This window comes from Symphodus melops (assembly GCF_947650265.1).
Source record: "Symphodus melops genome assembly, chromosome: 7".
Lineage (NCBI taxonomy): Eukaryota > Metazoa > Chordata > Actinopteri > Labriformes > Labridae > Symphodus > Symphodus melops.
In genome coordinates, this window is record NC_136697.1 from 8,186,126 (window position 1) to 8,207,445 (window position 21,320).

At 40.5% G+C, this 21,320-nt stretch overlaps 4 protein-coding genes across 5 annotated transcripts in view; 2 read left to right on the forward strand and 2 right to left on the reverse strand.

Moving 5' to 3' along the window:
- Nucleotides 1–4,459, reverse strand: part of selenop2 (selenoprotein P2) — a 230,315-nt gene extending 225,856 nt beyond the window's left edge. The window contains exons 1-5 of the mRNA XM_079347824.1: nucleotides 4,409–4,459; nucleotides 3,222–3,476; nucleotides 2,745–2,957; nucleotides 2,270–2,378; nucleotides 696–1,416 (exon numbers count right to left, since the gene is read on the reverse strand). Of these exons, the coding sequence (XP_079203950.1) occupies nucleotides 1,057–1,416; nucleotides 2,270–2,378; nucleotides 2,745–2,957; nucleotides 3,222–3,448 (909 nt within the window). The 5' untranslated portion in view covers nucleotides 3,449–3,476; nucleotides 4,409–4,459 and the 3' untranslated portion in view covers nucleotides 696–1,056. The remainder of the gene's footprint in view (nucleotides 1–695; nucleotides 1,417–2,269; nucleotides 2,379–2,744; nucleotides 2,958–3,221; nucleotides 3,477–4,408) is intronic.
- A 3,538-nt stretch (nucleotides 4,460–7,997) lies between these two features.
- Nucleotides 7,998–11,482, reverse strand: LOC306826501 (THAP domain-containing protein 1). Of its 2 annotated transcripts, none has more exons than XM_079347841.1 (4): nucleotides 11,112–11,482; nucleotides 10,599–10,758; nucleotides 9,669–9,829; nucleotides 7,998–9,488 (listed from the first exon to the last, which is right to left on the reverse strand). In XM_079347841.1, the coding sequence occupies exons 1-4, from the start codon at nucleotides 11,259–11,261 to the stop codon at nucleotides 9,105–9,107; spliced, it is 855 nt and encodes a 284-aa protein (XP_079203967.1). In that variant the 5' UTR covers nucleotides 11,262–11,482; the 3' UTR covers nucleotides 7,998–9,104. The 2 variants fall into 2 exon arrangements, with proteins under 2 accessions (XP_079203967.1, XP_079203966.1); XM_079347840.1 differs by having other exon boundaries at nucleotides 9,669–9,832; nucleotides 11,112–11,479.
- A 243-nt stretch (nucleotides 11,483–11,725) lies between these two features.
- toe1 (target of EGR1, exonuclease) lies at nucleotides 11,726–17,271 on the forward strand. Its single transcript, XM_079347839.1, has 8 exons — nucleotides 11,726–12,065; nucleotides 12,250–12,290; nucleotides 12,437–12,533; nucleotides 12,873–13,031; nucleotides 14,113–14,226; nucleotides 14,513–14,661; nucleotides 14,786–14,948; nucleotides 16,053–17,271. Exons 1-8 carry the CDS (start codon nucleotides 11,934–11,936, stop codon nucleotides 16,782–16,784), a joined length of 1,587 nt encoding a protein of 528 aa, XP_079203965.1. The 5' UTR covers nucleotides 11,726–11,933; the 3' UTR covers nucleotides 16,785–17,271.
- Nucleotides 17,272–17,891: 620 nt separating this feature from the next.
- tmem53 (transmembrane protein 53) lies at nucleotides 17,892–20,620 on the forward strand. Its single transcript, XM_079347454.1, has 3 exons — nucleotides 17,892–18,143; nucleotides 18,290–18,393; nucleotides 18,514–20,620. Exons 1-3 carry the CDS (start codon nucleotides 18,089–18,091, stop codon nucleotides 19,213–19,215), a joined length of 861 nt encoding a protein of 286 aa, XP_079203580.1. The 5' UTR covers nucleotides 17,892–18,088; the 3' UTR covers nucleotides 19,216–20,620.
- Nucleotides 20,621–21,320: the final 700 nt, after the last annotated feature.

A 21,320-nucleotide genomic window follows, 5' to 3' on the forward strand; every position in this document is an offset into this window, starting at 1 on the left:
AAATATTTCACCACAGTAGTAAAATACATCAGCCTATATAAAGCAAACCTTCCTACCAAAGAACAAAAACGAGTAAAACACAAGTACTATATATTATGTGTATTCACACTGCTTTGAAAGCTTACACTCAGAAGTTTTAATGGTGTTATAATATTATGAAGGCTAACTCTGCCCAGGGTTGACTAAATGTAGGAGCCTGACAAGTTCACGGATATGTTACTGTTTCCTGAACAACTGAAGAATAACGAGAACTAAAAATCTTGAGGGACATAAACCCATTCTGAAATGTAAGAGCACATATTTGATCACCCATCAGTTATTATTAGCTAATGTTAGCATTGGACTGGTTCTTTGCCAGAGTAAAGTATTCCTAGCTTGTATTCAGCCATTTGCTCATTAACACTAAAATAAGCAAGGTGTATACTAACATTAGCAGTTCTTTGATGTATGCAAATGGATTATCGAATATGTTGTTTTATTTTACGTTGTGTTCTCTTCCCATACTCTACCCTCATGAGTGTTAGAGAGTAAGTCGAAAGTTGGAGCAGGGGAATGACATCAAACCCAAGTTAATCACATTCCTCTTACAATTGGCAACAAGTTTAAAAAACGACATGAACACCTCGAGGAGTACCTTTGTTGTATAAGCAAATTCCAGGTTTTCTGAGTCAGACTGGCGCTGACTTCCTGATGACATATCAGACAGGCTCAATTCAAACACACATAAGAGTGGGATAACACAAAAAAAGTTATATGAGTAGGTGTTATAATACTTTGTGGTTTCAACCAACCAAGTATCTTCTATTTAATTTCAATGACCTACAACAAGTTCCCAAGTCCCTCTGGTTTTTCACTAACCACTGTTCTTTACAGTTGCTGAAAAATGGGGAAGCTTTCAAGATTTTGATTTGTCAGTTTTCTACATTTGTGTGATGAACAGCATCAACAAGGCAGTTGCCTGTTACATTATTACAGCATAATAGCTTTCCACCATTACATAGTTTGATGTAAGAAAAAATGGCTGCTATGTGAAAGGGGGAATAACTGGCATCCTAATTATCTGTCCACCCCATCATGATGACTGTGGTTACCATGCGGGTGGTGAGGCTGATGGTTGGGATCATGATGGTGATGATGGGGTTGATGATGGTGATGATGGGGTTGATTGTGACTTGTATGATGCTCATGGTGGGTCTGATTCTGGGGACTATTTTGGAGGGGATGGTGGTGATGAGATTGGTGATGTTGATGATGATGATGATGATGATGGTGTTTAGGAGACATCATAGGAGTGGTGTCCACATCTTGATCATCCATGTTCAATTGACTTGTCTGTGATGTGTTTGAAGAGCTGATATTTTGTGTTGTCATGTTATGTATAAAGCTGTTTTGCCCACTTGATAGAGTATAATTAGCCTGCAAAGAAAATTAAAATGTACTTTGTTAGCTTAAATATTGGTATGCATTAATTTACAAAACTGACAGTCAAATCAGTCTTGATAGACACAAAATGTAAACAATGAATTGATATACATACAACATAAACTCAGTAAGTAAAAATGTACTTATGAATGAAGTTATGAATCAAGTAAGACCTAGAGGCATTTTTTCCAGTTTGTTGCGTTCAATCAGTTTATGTTTGCAACCAGTGCAGTCTCCCCCTGCTGGCAATACATTAAATTGCAGGTTGAAGGCATTTTTACATCAGATCCACTTGTTAAACCAACAGGCTGGGATAATTGTCTGAGTGTTTTTACTATGAGTGATCCCACACACACCAAACATGATTTGATGTGTCATCACATAAATCAATGTTATTACTTAGTGTAGCCTTGACTTAAAGCAAAATTGTATATTTTTATGGGATAAAAAAAATCCAATGAAATGCATTGCTGAGTGCTTTTTGAGTCTGCATAATTTCATGTTTTCTTTAAAAATGATAGAGTGCAGTAAATAGGCAACTGGTAACCTTGGTGTTCACAGCAGCCAAGAGATCTGAATGAGAAATAATTTAACACAAACACAAAGATGAGCCATAACCAGCTTATGTATCCTACACATAATGCAGGAAGGATACACAAAATCAAGTAGCTTTTCATTGGCTTTTAGAAACTACAAGCATGCTGTCCAGTTTTTGATGACTCATCAACTTTGTTGATATTTGACAGGAAAAAAAGGCAATTGTTTGACCACAAATTACTTGAATGAATGATTGTTTTTCTATTCACAACCAAACATGTCAACATGTATGTGTTTAGTGAGTACTCACAGAGCAGTTGCAGATGTTTTTTTGATAAGTGGCTCTGATGGCAGCCTCTATGTATGGATAATGCAAGAAACTGTAAGGTAGCACGATATGGAAGGTGAGCAGTCCACACCTGAAGAAAAAAGGGGGACAGAGAATTGAAGTATAGATGAAAATTTCTGTTATTCTATTGGCTATTTCTCAAAATATGATGACATATCTCTTTTATATCTCTTAGACACATTTTAAATACTCTTTTATTGTTGTGATTTTAACATCTTTCAAAAGAGTAACCTCCACTTGAAAATACAGAAGTTGGTGGTTTATTCCTTTTTTTCAAATGAACACAGATTAAAGTCAAAATGATGAGACAAGAAAATACCTGCAAGCCAAGAGAGCTAGGACAAATTCAGTACGAACTAAATTTTTGGTTAGCACTCATGTCATGAAAACGTGCTGTGGTTGTGCGTTAAATTCTGTTGAGGAGTTGGTTCCTCACCGATCGTAAACCAGGAAGTCGTCTTTGTCTCCATCCAGAGCCTCCCACACATCATTCTGAAGTGGAGCCTGCTGGTACACAGGAACACCAGGGGGCGCTCTTCTCTTTAGCTCCCAGTACATGGCCCTGGACTGAGCCTCGCGCTCATTTACTATCATAAAGGATACCTCTGTCATGTTGTTGCGTTGAAGCTTGTCACGCAGGCCTCCAATCCTTCGAACAGACATAGAAAATAAGGTAACAGCTGTAAAGAGCATTACTTACTTTTCCACACTATTTGAACTCAACCATGAAGAGTCCCAAAACTTAAGGCAAGTTTATTAAAGTATGAAGTTCATTATCTCGTGCTCACAACATAATATCTTTTGCACAAGTTGAAATAATTATCAGGAGAAAGTCTATCATCTCCAGAATAACATGTAGAATAAACAACAACCCCGAGAAAAAGAAAACGTGTATTTCTAGCCATTTCCTTACTTGGAGGCCTGGGTGAGACAGAACTGTCAGCTGGCCTTCAGCAATGCCACCACTACTACATTTCCCAGCAGCTCTTGCATGGGTGCCTTTCCTTTTATCTCCCAGTAGGGGGCAGGTTTGCAGATCCTGGAGGCATCATTGTCCCCCTCCACAATCAGACTGACTTGTGAGGCCCACAGCAGACCCGGCAGGGCCGTGCACAGCCACAGCGATGAGAGAGAGCGCATTTTGCCTCCCTGGCTGGACTTATTCGACCTGAGGAGAAAGATGAGCAAGAAAACGTGTTACTTTGGCAAAAAAAACTGATTAACTGATGACTAACCCTAACCCAAAACAGTAAATACAATGACTGGGTGGTGCTGCATGTGGCCTTTTTACACAATCATATTATGAAACAAATATCCAACAAAGCAATCAAAGGAGGATATGTATCATTAGTTTATTTAAATCATTAAGCTTTATCTTTGCAATACCTGTGCCAAATCTCAACTCTGTATTCAACTGCAATAATGCATGCATTCTGTGGACAACATTGCGGGGCAACATGTGTTGTTCAGCATAAAAGCACGTTCAGTCTTTGGCAGATTTCCCCCACTGAACAAAATCTCTGGTCTGTCTGATGACCAAATAATTAAAAGGGTAAACCCTCATTGTCTTTGTCATCACATGTGGAGATAATCTGTAAAAAGAGTTTATTATGCAGAAAACCAAGGGAGGAATGTCGGGGTCAAAGGGACAGCAGGCTGGCCACACAGACAGTCCGGGACAAAGTTGTTTATAGCGTCAAGTACTGTACTGTCTAAACAAAACAATCAAGATATAAATGTGGATACATGAGTTGTTAAATTCATTTTACTTAAAAGACATTCAAATCTACATTTGATCTCAGTAAGTTTGTCAGTGCGTGGGGAACCAACGTCAAAAATCCAGTTTTAAAACAGGCAGGAACTTAAAATGTCATATGTCATAAAATGTCACATTGAGATTACATTCACTTAGATGGGCTAAAACCTGTAATACAATAATCTATCTTCAAAATAATAATAATAATCATGTTGATAAAGAAAAGTAACATTCTGGAAAGACCAAAAAATCAAAAACCCTTCGACAAAGTTTGAAAAATTTTTTTTTGAATTAAATACTTTTATGTAATGACAAAACAAACCCCCCGAAAAAGAAGCTCTTACCTCTTTCTCCGCTCTGTCCTGTGACCCACATTAACAGACAGTAAAGCTCTGTTGTTTTTAAAGACTGTGGGGTTGATGAAAGCACGTCCCCCAAATCAAACAGAGAGAGGGAGAGAGAGAGAGAGAGGGAGAGAGAGAGAGAGAGAGAGAGAGAGAGAGAGAGAGAGAGAGAGAGAGAGATTATCTGTACTTTAACATATGCTCAGTGTGTAGTAAAAAACCTTCTTTTGTTGACATATCAACAGAAAGGTCAAAAGAGATACTGGCAACATTTACAACGTTGTATTTTCTAGGTTACACGGATTCCCAGTGACGGTTTTGTGCATGTTGATTTACTTGGCTTGAATGTAACAGAGCCATTTTTGTGATTTGTGACTTTGTGATGTCATGACACGTATTCGTATTGAACACAATAAATATAAAGCGTTCAGCAAAAAAATGAAGCCAATGGGGAAGTAAAAAAACTGGTTCTTTGAGAGTCCACTTGAGGCTTGCTCCAGAAGCCCTTGAGGTCACATACACACAAATTCAGAAAAGCTAATTTTTTTTACAGTAGAAATGAACATGTTTACAGTCTATGTCAAAAAAACTTTTTTGTCTCAATAGCCATTTATTCATTGGCACACAAGGTATTGGGGGGGGGGGGGGGGGGTGAATATTCCGAGCATATATCTTTATTTATAATAAGGGGCGTGGGTAATTTGACAATCAAAGTTAGTTTGAGAAAGCATTTCCAATAGCGACAACCACTGATGGACTTCAAAAGTCCACTTCAGAAACCAATGGGTGAAGTCACTGAGTCTAGTTCTAGTTCAAACCTTAAGAACCTCTCACACAGGTTTTAAACATCTGTGTATATTTTAGTAAAGTGGTGTTTTAAAGGCCTACATAAACAGCAGTAATTTATTAAGACCTTTAGTCATTAGTTATTTTCCCATTTCCTGTCACCTTAGCACCTGGCTCAGGAAATGGTCCATCAGTTGGTCTGGACTATAGAGTACCAATGCCACTTAAATGCAGGGTTGCTAATTTTCTCCAGACTTTGATTGAAATTGTCTTTCAGTTCTGACAGAAATTAATATTTTATATAAAAGGGACGAAGAAAATCTGTCATCTGTAGTGGCTGTAAGCCTGTAAAAAAACGTTGACCAGTGTCTGCCACAAGGTATCAATCTAATGAACCAATCAGGCCTCTCTGTCTCCCTGCTTGTTCTCTACTCCTTGCACGCATTAGCCGCTCGCCCACACTCAAGATGGAGACAGAGCACTGAAAGAATGCTACTTTCAAAATCATGCCAGTGATTACAAACCCTGCCTTTCATGGTGTTCATTATGTTGCTTTAGATGTAGTGTACAGAGTTGTTTAACTATTTGTTTATGCTAACACACAATGGAACGGCAAACATTAGATCTGCTACTCATCAACTAATTAGCATTGCCATCAAGATCATGTTAGCATGCTGACATTTGCACTCAGCTATGCCCTGACCCAGTTAGCTTAAGTTTGAGTACCATCAAATGAACTTCTTGTGTTTCACATTCATCAAATGATTGAGTAATATTTACTTTCTAATGTGTGACTCAGGCTTTGGACGGCTTTAAACAAGAGGTGAATGACACCCTGAAACAAACAAGACCGTGGTTCCAATTTTGAAAGAGCTAGACCAAAATCAATGATAGCTGGCATCAGAAGGTCAAAGCGTCCGATGTACTGCAGAGTGTTTAGTCATTTTGTGATCTGTTTTGTAGACATGTTAAGTATTGATCAGTCTTTACAAACCTGAACAACATTTGTAACTTGTCATGTACATTTCCACCTGAACTCTTTCTTCATGAAGTAGTTCAGCTCGGTTAAAAAGGAAAACAAATCTCTAATCTGTGATGTGAGTGATTTGTTCAAAGTCCTCTGAGCCCAAGCATGTGTCGCTCAGTGTCACTCTTATGTAGGGTTAAGATAACTTAGACAGAAGCTGAACACATCACCTGATGGGACAGTGAGATGTTTTTTAAACTACAGAAGTATTCGATAACAGGAGGGTGTTTGTTTATTTACTGGGTGCTGATAGTGTTACTGTGAACTGTCTTAGTGTCAGTGCAGACCTTTAAACCTAGTGTAATGCACCTCTCATTACTTTACACTCTATAAACTCAACTTACTCTTTCATAAAATTGTTTAATGCCATTTACTGAACGGGGCTTTGTGGAAGTTCAAGGTAAATACTAAGGCTGGGATGATATATGCTTTTGAGGCGATTCAATTTAATCACAATTCTTGGTTCTTGGTTATTTATATTGCAATACAAGTATTTCAATTCGATAGTCCCGATTATTGCAAAATACAACATACTTCAAATGAATGAATCAATTCTTTTTTTCCCAGCTCTATAGCTGTAGTGAGCTACACTAGTAAATATTGTTATTAAAGCCTTATAAGGAACTGTTTGTTTGTGTATCCCCCCCCGGTTCAGACATTTACAACTGTGTATCTGTAGTCTATAAGCTGAAGGTCTTCCTTGCTTTCTTCGAGGGGGGCTAGGCGATATGGACCAAAACTCACATTTTGATATTTTTTCACTGAATGGCGATACTCGATATATATCGACGTGTCTTATATTAACAGTCAGTTGCACAAGTTCAACTTGTTCATGAAAATAAACTGTTTGTGAAATTAATTTATTTTCTGAATCACGTTTTGTTTTCCGTTAGTGTTTCGAGTTTGGCCCAGAGAGAGAAAGAGAAAAAGAGAGGAGGAGGATGAAGAGGGGGACAGTGAGATGAGAAATAATTGTGGAAAATTAGCACGTGTTAAAACAATCAGTGCATCTGGTTTGTCCATGTAATTGCTATATCCACATCAAATAAACTTTAAATAGAAATAGAGAACTGGCAGATCTACAGAAGACGTGCATGATGTTATTTCAATGCAACATGAACTATATCAATGATGATATTGATATTTGATGATGATATTGTCTTACCCTTCATCTTGTTTGAAAATATATTGATATATCTTCAATACTCGATATATCTTCCCGCCCTATTTTCTCAGCTCATAAGGCGGTATCAACATTCATTTCCTTTTGTTTTGTAATTATCTCAAACAAAATGATAACTTGAGTAGGATAACACTTGTTAGCTTTACAGAGGAGGGTACTTACTATCCGAGTTGACTACAAACAAAAAGGTTGTGCTCCCTCATACTTTCAAATCTAATTAATTGTGACTTATTTCATGAAAGCTGGAGTTGGCAATTTAGGCACTTGACGATCGATGAAGCATAAAAAAAAAATTAAAAAAATGTAGGCACTTGACATCGTCCATGGCAGTAATCAATAATTACAAATATGTCAGGTATACAAGAATGTAAAACTGTCAAATTAAATTATTCCATCTATACTAGGGACAGTTTTGTCCACTGCTCGGGCTTAACGGTGCATGATAATGATGAATTCCTTTTAATAGCTCTTTAGTGTGAACCCGAGTGGAGGAGGGTTGGAGGTGTGTCGCTGGAAGGGAGCGGAGGCTTCAGTATGGAGGTGTGGCCACAACTTGTTTTGGTGACATCAAGGGTGACATCTGCTTAACTCTGTCCAGACATTCACTTTTATTCAAGCTGTGTGCAGTTGTATCATCAATGATACATATATGTGGGATAGTTCCTCCACAACATAAAGTTTTTGCATTGTATATAAAGCAGTTTCTATTGTAACATATTTAAAATTCTTCTAAAATCTTAAAACTCTGGCTACCTTCCCCACAACATGAGCTAATCCCCTCTCAGAAGGAGTCCCCTATCAATATATCCATTGGCCAACATTAACAGGCTGAAGAATCGATCTCAGATAAGAGTTTGATGAATTTTTTTTTTTTTTTTTGCGACGTGTGATAAACTGATGTGAAAACTTTTCTTCTCATGTTTTCTGGAAAACGAAGCTTTGGGTGATTTTCATCACACAGTTTGTTTAGCAGAGTGTGCACTGTTGGTTTAGTTTACAATACTTTGAGAACTATCTGCAGCAGACCGATCACTCCATGCTGATGACAATAAATACGTTTTTGAGTCGAGTAACTTGCTTAAAAAAAAGCAGCCTCACGAATGAATTAAAACAATCATGCTTCAAAATCATACAGCACACTTTCTGTAAAAAGTCTTCATAGCAGGTCAAGTTTCCGGTCTTGCCCACCTTATCGGTGATCTGTGACGTTTTGTTGCCCCTCTTCAATATGTATCATATCAAGTCCCAAAAAACTCCCCTGTGTGGACTCTACTCAGTGCACCTGAGTATCTCGACTTCCCTGCCTGTGTGTGTGGAACCTCTGCGTGTGAAACACTGGACTCAACCTGAAGATTGAACAGACTTTTTGGAAATCATGGGTCCACTTTCAACAAATCCCCAATCCATTATAGTAGTCTACTTCGACTACATCGTTCATCTCCTCGCACAAGGCAGCACATATTAGAGCTCAGCTTCGTCGCGGTTGAGAAACACCACGGACATTGCAGCTTGAGAGCACAAGAACAAATGTGTGACAATTCAAACAAGTGAATTTCTGTGAATAAAAGGACACATTTTCAGTGAGGACTTCAGTCTTTAAAGGATGTAGTGAGAGGAACCGGCGGACCATCATCTGTCACACCCTAAGACGTTTAATAGATCATATTCTGCTGTGTTCCCTTTGTTAAAATGACCTAAAATCAGGACAAAACTCCGATCAGTTCCTCCTCATCATTGTCTCCGACCCCTTCTGTGGGGCTGTCGCAGGTAGCCATGAGCCCCAGGCCCAGCTCCGCCAGCTCCTCACAGCTCATGTCGGTCGTCACCATGATCTTCGTCTCCAGGCGGTTACACAGAGTCCTGTAGGAGGGCAAAGGGTAGCCCAGCTCTCTCAGGTACTCGTAGCCTTTGGTGCCGACTGCACAGCGGATCTTTCGGGCCTTCAGGATGGTCTCTGGAGACCAGACGGCGCGGCGGGAGCGTTTGCTGAGGGACAAGGCGCGAATCTGATCCTCGTACAGAAAGTTCTGGAGACCTTTCTCGATGCGGTCGAGTCGGTAAAGACGCTTCTTCATCTCCTCTGCCTGAAAGAGACATTCCAGAGGACAATTAGGAATATTTATTGAACATGAGCACTTTTCCCAAACTGATGTCCTCTCTTCATTCAATTGAGATGCATCTGCCTATAGCTACCGTAATCACTGAAGGGGATATATAATTGAAGTCAACTGATTGATTTGAAGAGACACAAACTGTTATCTTACCTCCCTCTGTAGCCTTGCAGTGTGCTGCATCTCCTGCTCCAGCTGTTTCTTAAGGAGTTGACAGCGCGTGCAGGGCTGATGGTCTTCGGCATCCTCATCCTCCATGCCGGGCAGAGGTGTGCGTCGGGCATAGCCGTGGTCCCCAAAATTTAGCTCCTTGTCTGCTGTAAACACAGAGCAATGTCTAACTTATCCTGAGTTGTCCGACAACGGTACACGTATCTAAGGCTCGAGTTTGACAAGAACCCACACAGCTCCTGAACTTTTAATGTATTATTTTAGTATGTATTTCCTTTCATGCACCCTTTGTACATTCTGTGTTTTTAGGGTCGCCAGTTCAAGTCCCGGCATGGAACAAGTCTGGAAATTGGTTTGGTTGCTGGAGAGGTGCCAGTCCACTTCCTGAGCACTGCCAAGGTGCCCCTGCGCAAGGCACCGAAACCCAAAACTGCTCTGGAGCGCTCGCTGTGGGCAGCCCCCTCACTCTGAGACCTCTCCATTAATGCATCTCACGAAGATCCTGTTTGTGCATGAGTGTGCATCTAGGCCTATGTGTGTGTTCATGTTCATTAGACAGAGAGTAAACCGAATTTCCCCATGTGGGATTAATAAAGTATAAATTATTATTATATTATCATTGACGTTTTTTAAATTTTATATATATATATATATATATATATATATATATATATATATATATATATATATATATTGGTAATTGGTTTTCGTATTTATTTTATTTAATTACTTGTTATCTTAAATGTACTTGGCAATAAAAAAAGCGAGTCTGACTCTGGATAGAAAGAGCTATCTTTGGAGCGGGAACTTTTCAGGTACCAGGGACTAATGGCCAAGAAACCAATCAGAGCTCTCTCAGATCAAACGTCACACAAAAGATTGAAGACGGACTTTCCCTGCACACTCAGATACCTGGTTCTGGTTTCATGGGCATTAGGATGTATTGAGTCGTGGCGGCAGGGTAAGGAGGATCTGCATTGCTGAACACAGTGGGGATGGCGTTGGGCTTCAGCTTCCTGCCTCCGGCTGGAGACCTCGCTACCTCTTCAAACTGGTTCTGCTCAAAATGATCCTAGTAAAAAAAAAAACACACACAAGAGGATATTTCCATCATTTATCCAACTTATAAGACCCCACACACAAGAAACATGAGAAGCATGCGTTCAGGTACGTCATCTCCTTGGTTACCATGGAGATGCTTACCTGAAAAAAATTATAATACTCATTAACTCAGTCAGTTGAGTCCTTGCACTAAGAGATCTAACATTGTGTCTTCTGTCTTTTAGATAGAGGTTTGTACACTATGTGTCCACCCACTGTTAAATCATAAATATACACCTGTAGAACCCACTGTTAAATCATAAATATACACCTGTCGAACCCACTGTTAAATCATAAATATACACCTGTGTGGGTCACATTTACCTGACAGAGTCTGGAGTGAGGAGTTGGCTCAAAGTCACGTTTACAGTTCACCAACCACTTCTTCTTCCGGATGGGGTCTTTGGGGAATCTGAACAGCTGTTTTCCTATGCTGGTGGAGTTGGAGCAGTTTGGAGCTGAGCAGCCTCCCATGTCTGCAGCTAAATTTAGCTCAGCTCTTGATGTTTAACAATCACTTTTAGCAAACTACGTGCGAGCTATTTAAACCAGCAAAAGTCACCTCTGAGATATACAAGAACTCGTGGAAACACAGGCGATATCCTGCCGACTTTAACCCCCTTTGAATGGATACAATGTCAAATATTTCTCAGAGATAAAATGTTTCTGACTTAGTTTGAGCCAAAATGGCGGTCTTCGTGTCGACTGTTAAGAATGATGACGTATTGTTTATACGTGTCCATGAATCAGCCTGCTTGTCAATGAGGTAGTTTGAAAGCAAAAAAGACAAACGAGAAAGAACATAAATCAAAAAGTGGCCAATTCTGTAGAACTGTTTGGATTTCACTACAACTGTCATTTTCATACAAACATTTAGCGGCTTGGGGGTTTTTCATTTACACTCAGGCACAGAACCATCCGCTCATCGTTTCAGCCACAGGACCCCTGAAGCACGTTGAAATGTTTACGGTGGAGGAGCGGTAGGCTGTTGATTCAAATTAGAGCTAATACACGTTTATCAAATGAATGTATGGCGATGCTAAAGAAACAACAACATAGACACATACAGGCCGATCATTGAAGTATTTGCATCCTTTATGCGGTTGCACGTTTGTCGCGCAAGTGAGAGAAGATTTCTTTTAGTAAATGAACGTTGAGACAAACATGACATCTTCACTGCTAGTTCCAGTAATTGATGTCCAGAATGACAACCTCAAAGAGCTCTGGCCTGCGATGGTTATAGCTATCAAATCATCTTCTTTTGTCGCCCTGGACACAGTAAGTGCACTGATGTGTGTGTGTGTGTGTGTGTGTTCGTTCAATCCAAGATTAAACCTGATGAAGTTGCTTATGACTGTATGTCTTACTTTTGTACTGCACAGACTTCTCTTTTGCTTGTGTTACTCTTTGTTCTGATATGAACACATTTTAATAAAGTATTTTGTTCCCCGTGTTGTTTTAGGAACTGAGCGGTCTTGGAAACAGAAAATCCCTGCTGGCTCAGTGAGTAAACACATCACCTCAAGCACTGATCAACATGTTTCCATCCATGCAGAGTACACTGCTTTCAGTCTGCACCATGCCATGTCTCACTGACTGTTTACAGTTTTTTAGTTTGGCTCTGCTTGTCTTGTGCTGTCGTGTTTCAGATGTATAGAAGACAGGTATAAAGCCATCTGTCATGCCGCTCGCTCTCGCTCCATCCTCTCTCTGGGAATCAGCTGCTACAAGAAAGTGGAAAACAAGGTACAACAGGACGACATTATTATTTCTTAAAGAGTTAAGTTTGGGTTTGTTTTGTGTCTTTATTGGAGAAATAGGACAATGGATAGAGATAGAAATCAGGGAGAGAAAGTGGGGATTGACCTGCAGCTGGGCCGTACGCCTTGAGGACTACCGTACATATATGGGACATATGCACAGACAACACTTTCTTAAAATGTGTATAACATCCATTCAGAGTTTTGGTCGTGAACTATGTATGAAATGATATTCTGGGCATGAAATACTGGTAAAAATACACGATTCTCTGAGTTTTTAGCACTTTTATGTCAATGTCCTCTCGCCCGCTCCCCCCTTCACTAGGCTGCAGACACGTACCTGGTCCAGGTGTATAACATCACCCTGCTGTGCTCAGAGGAGTACATCATAGAGCCTCAGTCAGTGCAGTTCCTGGTCCAGCACGGATTCGATTTCAACAAGCAGTACGCACATGGCATCCCTTACTGGAAAGGCAACAATAAGGTGCTGATGATGCTTCCATTCTGCTCTGTGTTTTCTGTGATTCCTGTTCATCACTACAGCTTTATTTGACCCATCATATCCTGGTTCATCAGTGACCGGGGAACGCTAGTAAGACTTCCACCATGACTTGTAGCTTGTGGAAGGTGATCCATTATCTCACCTCCTTACCAGCACACTACACGTGCAACAGTTCGATTACTACAGAAAGTACTGACAGGTGATTGGAGAGTTTTTCAAAATGTTTTTTTCCAGAAGACTACGATTAGTTTCTGCACAGGAAAGTGAGATTTTTCTGTTTAACTGTTGAGAATCAACTAAAACAACTTTCAAACAATGTTGTGGACACGAAACACGTCATCTAATTATAAGTTAAGCCTGACCGATTAATCGTCCGGCTGATAATATCAGTTTATATTAGCATGTCATGTCACTATCTGTTTGGGCTTATATGTGCATTCAACAAGATTTATTTAATTAAGGTTCATTATTTTAAAATACAATTTAAAGCTAAAGATTAGTGTTTCAGTGCACTTTTGTTGTTCTGGCCTTTTATAGGAATTTGTTCAACTGTTAAAAAAAAAAGGTATCCGTTGATATATCAGTATCTGAACATTTTTCTCCTTATTGATATAATATTATATGGGTCTCAGTATTGGCCTAAAAAAATCCTTCATTGGTCAGGCCTTAATCGTCGGTTCTCTGAGACACACAGAAATAGACTTTGAAATAATAATTGGTATGCTACAAACTGCACAACATTTCATCATTGTGATGTCTTTTTCTACGTTTGTGCATCCCAGAGTTTTTGTTTGAAATATATTTATTTCAATGGAGAGTCCTGTGAATGATCATTATTTTCATTGTGTGTCTGGATTTGTGCATCACAACACAATCATATCGTGGAAGTGCAGAGGTTCGAGCTTTCTGATGTGAAGTTTGAAGAAGTACTGGGTCCTTTTCTTACAGGGTGATTTAGCACGGATTTTTATCTGCGATTGGGGGGGAAAAAAAACAAACAGCCCCTCTCGTTTAAAATGATTTAATCTGTAGTCGTCTTCTCACGCTCTGCCTCTTCCTTCAGGCAGAATCAGACGACCGGGGCGTCCACATCAGGGCCTTATTCACTGAACTGCTGCGAGCCAGGAAACCTCTGGTGCTCCACAACGGCCTCATCGACATGGCCTTTCTTTACCAGGTATTATCAAGTCACAGCGTGTGCTGTCCAGCTTCCATCTTTCTTCCACACGTTTCCTTTCATGATGCATCAGGTTAACAAATACGTGCTGTTGTACTTGTTGTGTTTGCACGTTACACCATCTTACAATCAAGTTGTTGTTGGTGTGCGAGCAGAAACTATTTTTACCTTTAAGTTATGTTCATGTATACGTTCAACTACCTTTTCTTTTGTATTGGGATTTCCCCTGATTCCACGCCCGTAACATTATTTTAAAAAGGCATTACGTGATGTGTCGTTCCTCCAGAGTTTTTACGCTCATCTGCCCGAGCGCTTGGCCACCTTCACGGCCGACCTTTCCGACATGTTTCCTGCTGGAATCTACGACACGAAATATGTCACCGAGTTTGAGCTCCGCCTCACCGCCTCCTATCTGGAGTATGCCTATAAGAAATGGTGAGCCTGTAGTTTAAAGTGCATGTGTGTTTATTATTCTTTATGTTGGGCCATGCTACTATGTAGGAGCATTATTGAGTGCTTTCAAATGTTTCCTTCTCATATGATCTCCCGTCTCTTGCAGTAAGCTGGACAACAGTCGCAGTGTGACCTCTGGAGGCATCGGGCCTCACGTCCACGTAGAGTTCTGTCATTACGGGGGTCAGATGTCCACATATGTGGACTACAGGCCGTGTCCAGCTGTGGCTCCTCCTGAGGGACAGACTGACATCTGTCAACGCTTCTCTGTGAGTTCTTATTCAGCGTTTCACTCAGGGGAATCTGTAGATGTTAGGATTGTTTTATTTCAGGAGTTGATTTAATGTTTGTATTAAGCAGGGCTGCGTCATCAATGAAACTGAGTGAGAAGGAACCCCATGTAAAACAGAGAGAGATGTTGTGTCGCTATGGCAACCCGCTCACGATCATTATTCCATTTCATAATACAGCTTGTTACATTGACATAAACATTGATTTGGATGTGATTTTATTTGTTTAAACAGGATTTATTTGACCCCCTAAGAACATCTCTGTTGGCCTGTAGATAGCGGAGTGATGGGACTCCAGTTAATCAAGGGTGTGCACGCCACTCTTAAACCCGCTCCTTATTTAAGTGTTGCATGGCGCTACAGCGTATTTGTGCGAGCTGAACGAGGTCACGCTTGCTGTCCTTCTAGGACATCAGCAAGAGAGCTCGAGTTTGGGAATACATTTCCAACAGTTCCCTCTCAACAGTACCAGATGTGTTGAACAAAGTGGCGGAAAAGTGTTCGTTATAGAGAAGCGGCTCCTGGACGAGCCTAAACTCTGCCCGAATCCTGTCCTGAGGATTAAATGAACCCACCCTCCTATTCCTTGCTGCTCGGCTCCTCCTCCTCAGCAGAAGACGAAAGTTCAGATTTAAAATGAAAAGTAGACCTTCTTTTTTTTAAATCGCCTTGCAACTCACGCGGATGATTGACGCACATGCTCGCTCCTCACATGCCGTGCCCAATGCGCTCCATCTAAAAACCACCCTCCAGTTGTCCAGATTGGTTGGTTAGAACTGCATCTCTAGAAACAGCCAGCTCTTCATAGCAACTGTTTGTTGTCGTCTATCTCAGGATAGCAAGCCGTTGCCATGTACTGTATGATAAACAAATAGAATGAAGTAGTAAACACAGCGGTGTAAAAACATCTTTTGAATGTAACAATGTGAGAAACTCTGAGTTGAACTAATATTGTATGGTTGTCCAGAGAATCTGTGAATCATATGAACTTGGTTTAAACCCGAAACAGAGAAGAAACGACGAGAATGTACAGTTAGCAACTCTGTGTCAAACCGTTATTAACTGCAGTTTGTTTTCACACAGGCGTTCGGATGGTGTCCAAATGGCACAAAGTGTCCGTTATCCCATGACACCGACCTGATCGTCCTCCTGGACGAGAAGAGCTCAGGGGACAAGAGGAGAAAGAGGAAGAGACATAGAGAGAAGAAGAAAGGAGGAGACAAGGCCCCGGACGCCTCGCCCATCTTTGACGGTGCCCCCGAAAACAAAATTCCCCACATGGAGGTGGATCCTGCAGAGGCCCCGGACCAACAGCAGGAAGATGAGCCTGTCAACGCTGAACAGAATGAAGAAGAAAACACGAGACGAGATGAGGATGGGAACGGAGCGTGCGTCTCTGCAACAACCGCCGAAGCTTCTGACGACATGAACACGACCGCAAACACAAACGAAGGTGAAGAAAGCAAAGCAGAAGAGGAGGAGAGAGAGAAGTCGAGGGATCTTCAACCTCAGTCTAACAACAAGAACACAGACACAGGAACACACCGGGCAGGGTTCGATGCCTTCATGACCGGCTACATCTTTGCCTACTCTTGTTCACAATTCAAGAAGGGTGGCGTGGGAGCTGTGGAGGTGAAGGTGCAGCAGCAGCAGAAGGAGGAGGAGGAGGTGGAGAAGGCGTTGCTCCCCTCTTGTCTCAATAAGGTTTACCTGAGCGGCAAGGAAGCTCCTCTCAACGTGGTCAAAAGCACCTTCTCCAAGTCTTCTAAAGCCCATGTGCAGAAGATGGAGATGGTGTGGGGGAAGCGGGTGTAGGCTTCGCTCTTGAATGCAGAACATCTTTGACTGTCAACGAATGAAGTTTGTTTGTTTTTTATAACAGGAGCTAACGAGTAACGAGGTTGTTTTCAAGAAAAGAAGCATTTTGAAACGTTGTACACAGACATCTGTGTTCCCAAAATGGAAAGCAGACGATGTCCACATTTTTTTCTCATTTGGCGTTATTACGTCAACATTTGTTTTTAGTAAAATATCCAGGATTGATTTTTTTTTTTTTTTTTTTGGAGGGTGGAGTTAAGAAAACTCACTTCATTGATTTGGATCAATTTTAATCTCCCATACTGTTTTTATGTTGTTTAACAGTCTTCTGTAGATTCTGGATGTACAAATTATAATCAGCACAGAAAAGATACTTTGGCATGATCTGTGAAACCAACTATTAACCAACTATTTCACAAATCTGAATGTCTGATTTTTGAGTTTGAAGTTACCTCTTCAAAATAAACTACTGCTCTTTAACAATTATTCTCGATGAGGGAGGTACAGATGAGTTAAAGTTGGATCAAGCCTGTAAAAATTGTTCTCACGTCTTTGAGTTGTATGGCAACCATTCCGCTAAAAAATGACATCCAATTGAGAAGCAGAATGATTATTTGTTATCATTTAATGTTTTAATGATTTTTCTACTTTATGATTGGTCTTGTTTATTTTTAAAGCAGCAATGTTAAAAAATTAATAAATATTATTTGAAGAAAATAAAGAGACCCACACTTTGACGTATTCTGTGTTTTTGGGGGTTTTTTGGTTTTTTTTTTACTCCGAAGAGGTCTATTTAAAAGTCCCAGTCATTGTATCTTAACGTTTTGTTAGTCTTCAAGCACAGTACAGACACACAATAAAACAATAACATTCATGTTGTAGTACAATTAGTATTTAAAAATAATATAGTAATTAAAAGAAATAATCCAAAATTAAAAAGTAACAATGAGAGTAAAAATTCGAAAAAAATATGTTTTCTAAATCATTATCCAAAACAAATGAAATAGCGGTAATAAAAAAGGTGACGTTAATTGAAGTATATTTTCTTGAGTATTTGAATGTGTTACTGCTGTTCTTCCAGAGGGGGGCAGTGTTGTAGCGTGTTTGCTGTTTTAAACAAAAACCGTAGAAGAAGATGTTCAGTTAAATGACAGCCCACCGACCTGTCTCTTCTGGTGTGCTGCAGGTGTTGTTAAATTCATCGCTTTGAAGCTCTCCTTCCAACATTTTCACAACAGCCAAATGAACCAAAGAACGAACAGCTGATACTCGAGGAAAAAAAACAAGCAAAAAAAGCAGACATGGCAGACGAAGAAATAGACTACAACATCGTGTTTCCAGACGCAGGGACGTCGGGTGAGCATCATTTCATTGTACTGTGTGCCTCAGTTAGCCTAGCGTACATGCTAACATTGTGGTTAAAAACAAGCCTGCCTGTGCTGGCCCTTAGGTGTGTGACAGGTGGGGTAACACGCTGCTCTGTCGCCTGTATTTGTTTTCAGAGAGACACTGGCAGGGCACAAAGGAGCCCGTTGTGATCCTGCTCGGCTGGGCTGGCTGCAAAGACAAACACCTCTCCAAATACAGCTCCATCTACAACGAACAGGTCCAATAAACCACTTCACTCTGAGCCCACTTGTTTCTCTCCATGTGACAGTCGTGTGACGGGTTTTAAACCTCTCTATAACTTCTCCTCTCTTATGTCTTGTGCTTGTTTTCCTTGCAGGGATGTGTGACTGTTCGCTACACGGCTCCCTTAAAGACAGTCTTCATTTCAGAGTCGTTTGGATACAAGGAGCTGAGCAGCACGGCCCTGAAGCTGCTGGAGATCCTCTACGACTACGAGGTGGAGAACAGTCCTATTTTCTTCCACGTGTTCAGTAACGGGGGCTTCATGCTCTATCGCTACATTATAGAGTTGTTGCACAGTGATAAACAGTTCAGCTCCCTGTGCGTGATAGGGGCCGTGGTGGACAGCGCCCCCGGTAGTGGGAACGTCCGCGGGGCCCTGCGTGCACTGAAAGCCACTCTAGGGCCAAAAATAAGTCCCGTCTTAAGGTACGTCCTCCTCGCTCTTTTCGCGGTGACTGTTTTCCTCTTGAGAATCATTCTGTATCCTTTGACCAAGTACATCCACAAGAACCACTACGACGCGGTGCAGGAGAGGCCACCAGCCTGGCCTCACGTCGTCCTCTACTCCAGAGCCGACCAGGTGATTAGACACAGGGACATCGAGGTGTTTGTGGACACCCTGAAGCACAAGGGTGTTCCCATGGACAGTTTTGATTTTCTTTCAAGTCCCCATGTCGGTCATTTCCGGGAGTTCCCCGAGCAGTATTCTCTGAAGTGCCGTGATTTCCTGGTTGCCTGCATGAAGGACTCGGACGGGACTGAGACAAAGAAGAGACAGAGGGTTCAGAATCAATAAGACGTGGAGAGAAATGCGTTTGATTTTTGTTTACCCCCCCTTGAACCACGGGATTTTGAATGGAGGGGAAGAAAATCAACAACCCAATTTTTCACGGTATTCTGAAAATCGGTTAAATGACGAGGCAGGAAATCTCTGGAGACCAGATGGACTTTAATGCTAGACTAGTTCAAGATGTCAGCGATGGGTTTTTTTTTCCATTGTGGATGCTTATAATTAATAGTATTTACACTGCAGCCAGGGTGAGATGCTCACATGCTGTTATAACGTTGTCCTGCTGTGTTCAAAATGAAAATCTCACATTTTTTTTAATTTCAACGTTTTTCTGTTGATCTAAAAACCAGAGGGACATCAGGCCATAATTCAAAGTACAATTACACATTTAGTAACCTATTCAGCTCCCTTGGACGACAGCCAACTTAACATTAAACCCAGTCCTATAGCTGGCTTCACCTTTTTCTGAATGCTGACGTTAACTTTGTATAGTCAAAGCCAGTGGATTATTACCTTTGAGTATGACCTGACGTCTCTCGACGTCGTCACCTTTTGTTGCAATTCGCTGATCAATCAGAAGGTTGTAATATTTGGAGAATCCTCAAAGTCTGTGTATTTTTCATGATGTGCTAACTCTCTTTGATAAGCGCCTGTTAGCATCCAGCCCTGGGTGTGCTGGGAGAGGAATGTGGCTGCCACACATGTATTTGGTGAACGGGAAGGCTTCACAGATGTGCTCGATGTGAACTGTGTTTAAGGTCTGAAGACCAGCTATATGAAACACTGTAACACACACACACACACACACACACACACACACACACACACACACACACACACACACACACACACACACACACACACACACTTATGTAGTGTGTGGCCTGCCTGTGTACAAATAACAATACAATCTGTTGCTATACACTGGAATGAATTTAAATGGTATTTAATATTGCTGTGAAATGTGATGAATTGTAGATTAGTAGTAGTGATTCTAAATCTGGCGAACGGTATTGGAATATAATATCACTTGTATCTTCTATTTATTGAATTTGACAATGTATTCATGGTTTTAATCTCACAACACGTCATTAAAATGAGATCACTAAGGGATTACAATGAAGGCATCCGTCTGAAATTAAAATGACATCACATTATATAGTGGGTGTTTTTGTTTTTTTTGGTTTTGTTTTTAAATATACAAAAGGTCTAAAATTAGTTGCCTTAAAAACAGAACATGCCTTTAGTTTTGATCCCGGTCCTGAAATTGTAGAAAGTTCACCTGTAACCTGTTCAACTCCATTGATTTAGTTCAAGGTAAAATGTTATTGACAATGAATGTAAATGTCCAACACAGCGATTGTGTTCCTTCAAACTGATGTGCCTTCAATAAACCAGAATGCTCATTGAACTACATGTCGGTCCATTTATTCCTTTTTCTTCTAAATGAAACTAAAAACTACAGAGAAGTTCAAAGTTTGTATCCCACGTTTAAGGGAGCGTTTCAAATTATTCCAATTAGGAATCTGAAATATGCATGAATGACGCTCCCAGAACAGAATCTTATGGTGCCATTTATTTGCTATTTAATAGGATCAACTCAGTCAAGTTCATTTGTGTAACACGTTTCAAACAGCCTCAGCTGAATTAATTCATGTATGAGGCGTGATAGATCACAGGCACGTTACACACGAATAAAACAAAAGAAAGATAAAGCATTTGATAGGTCACTGTTCCTGTTTTGTCTTTTTGACAATGAAATGATTTTGACCGATTCTTCTTCATACATAATGTCCCTTTTTAAGCATTTTTATCCACATTTAAATGTTTAATGTAGGTTAATTGGATTAATGTAATTATTTTATATCGAGAATCTGTACAAAATAAGAATACATTGAAGTAATGACTCATTTCTTTGAGTGTACCTTCTCTGGTCCAAACAAATCCAGACCACTCAGGACCAGAATCTAAACGCAGGAGGAGGACACACTGGCTGCTGTGTGTATATGTACAGTATGTGTGTATGGGACTGAGTGCTACATTAAGGCTACTTCTCAAACATTGTACACTGCACATGCCCTTATTTTATTGTTGAAAATTTTAATGCTGAT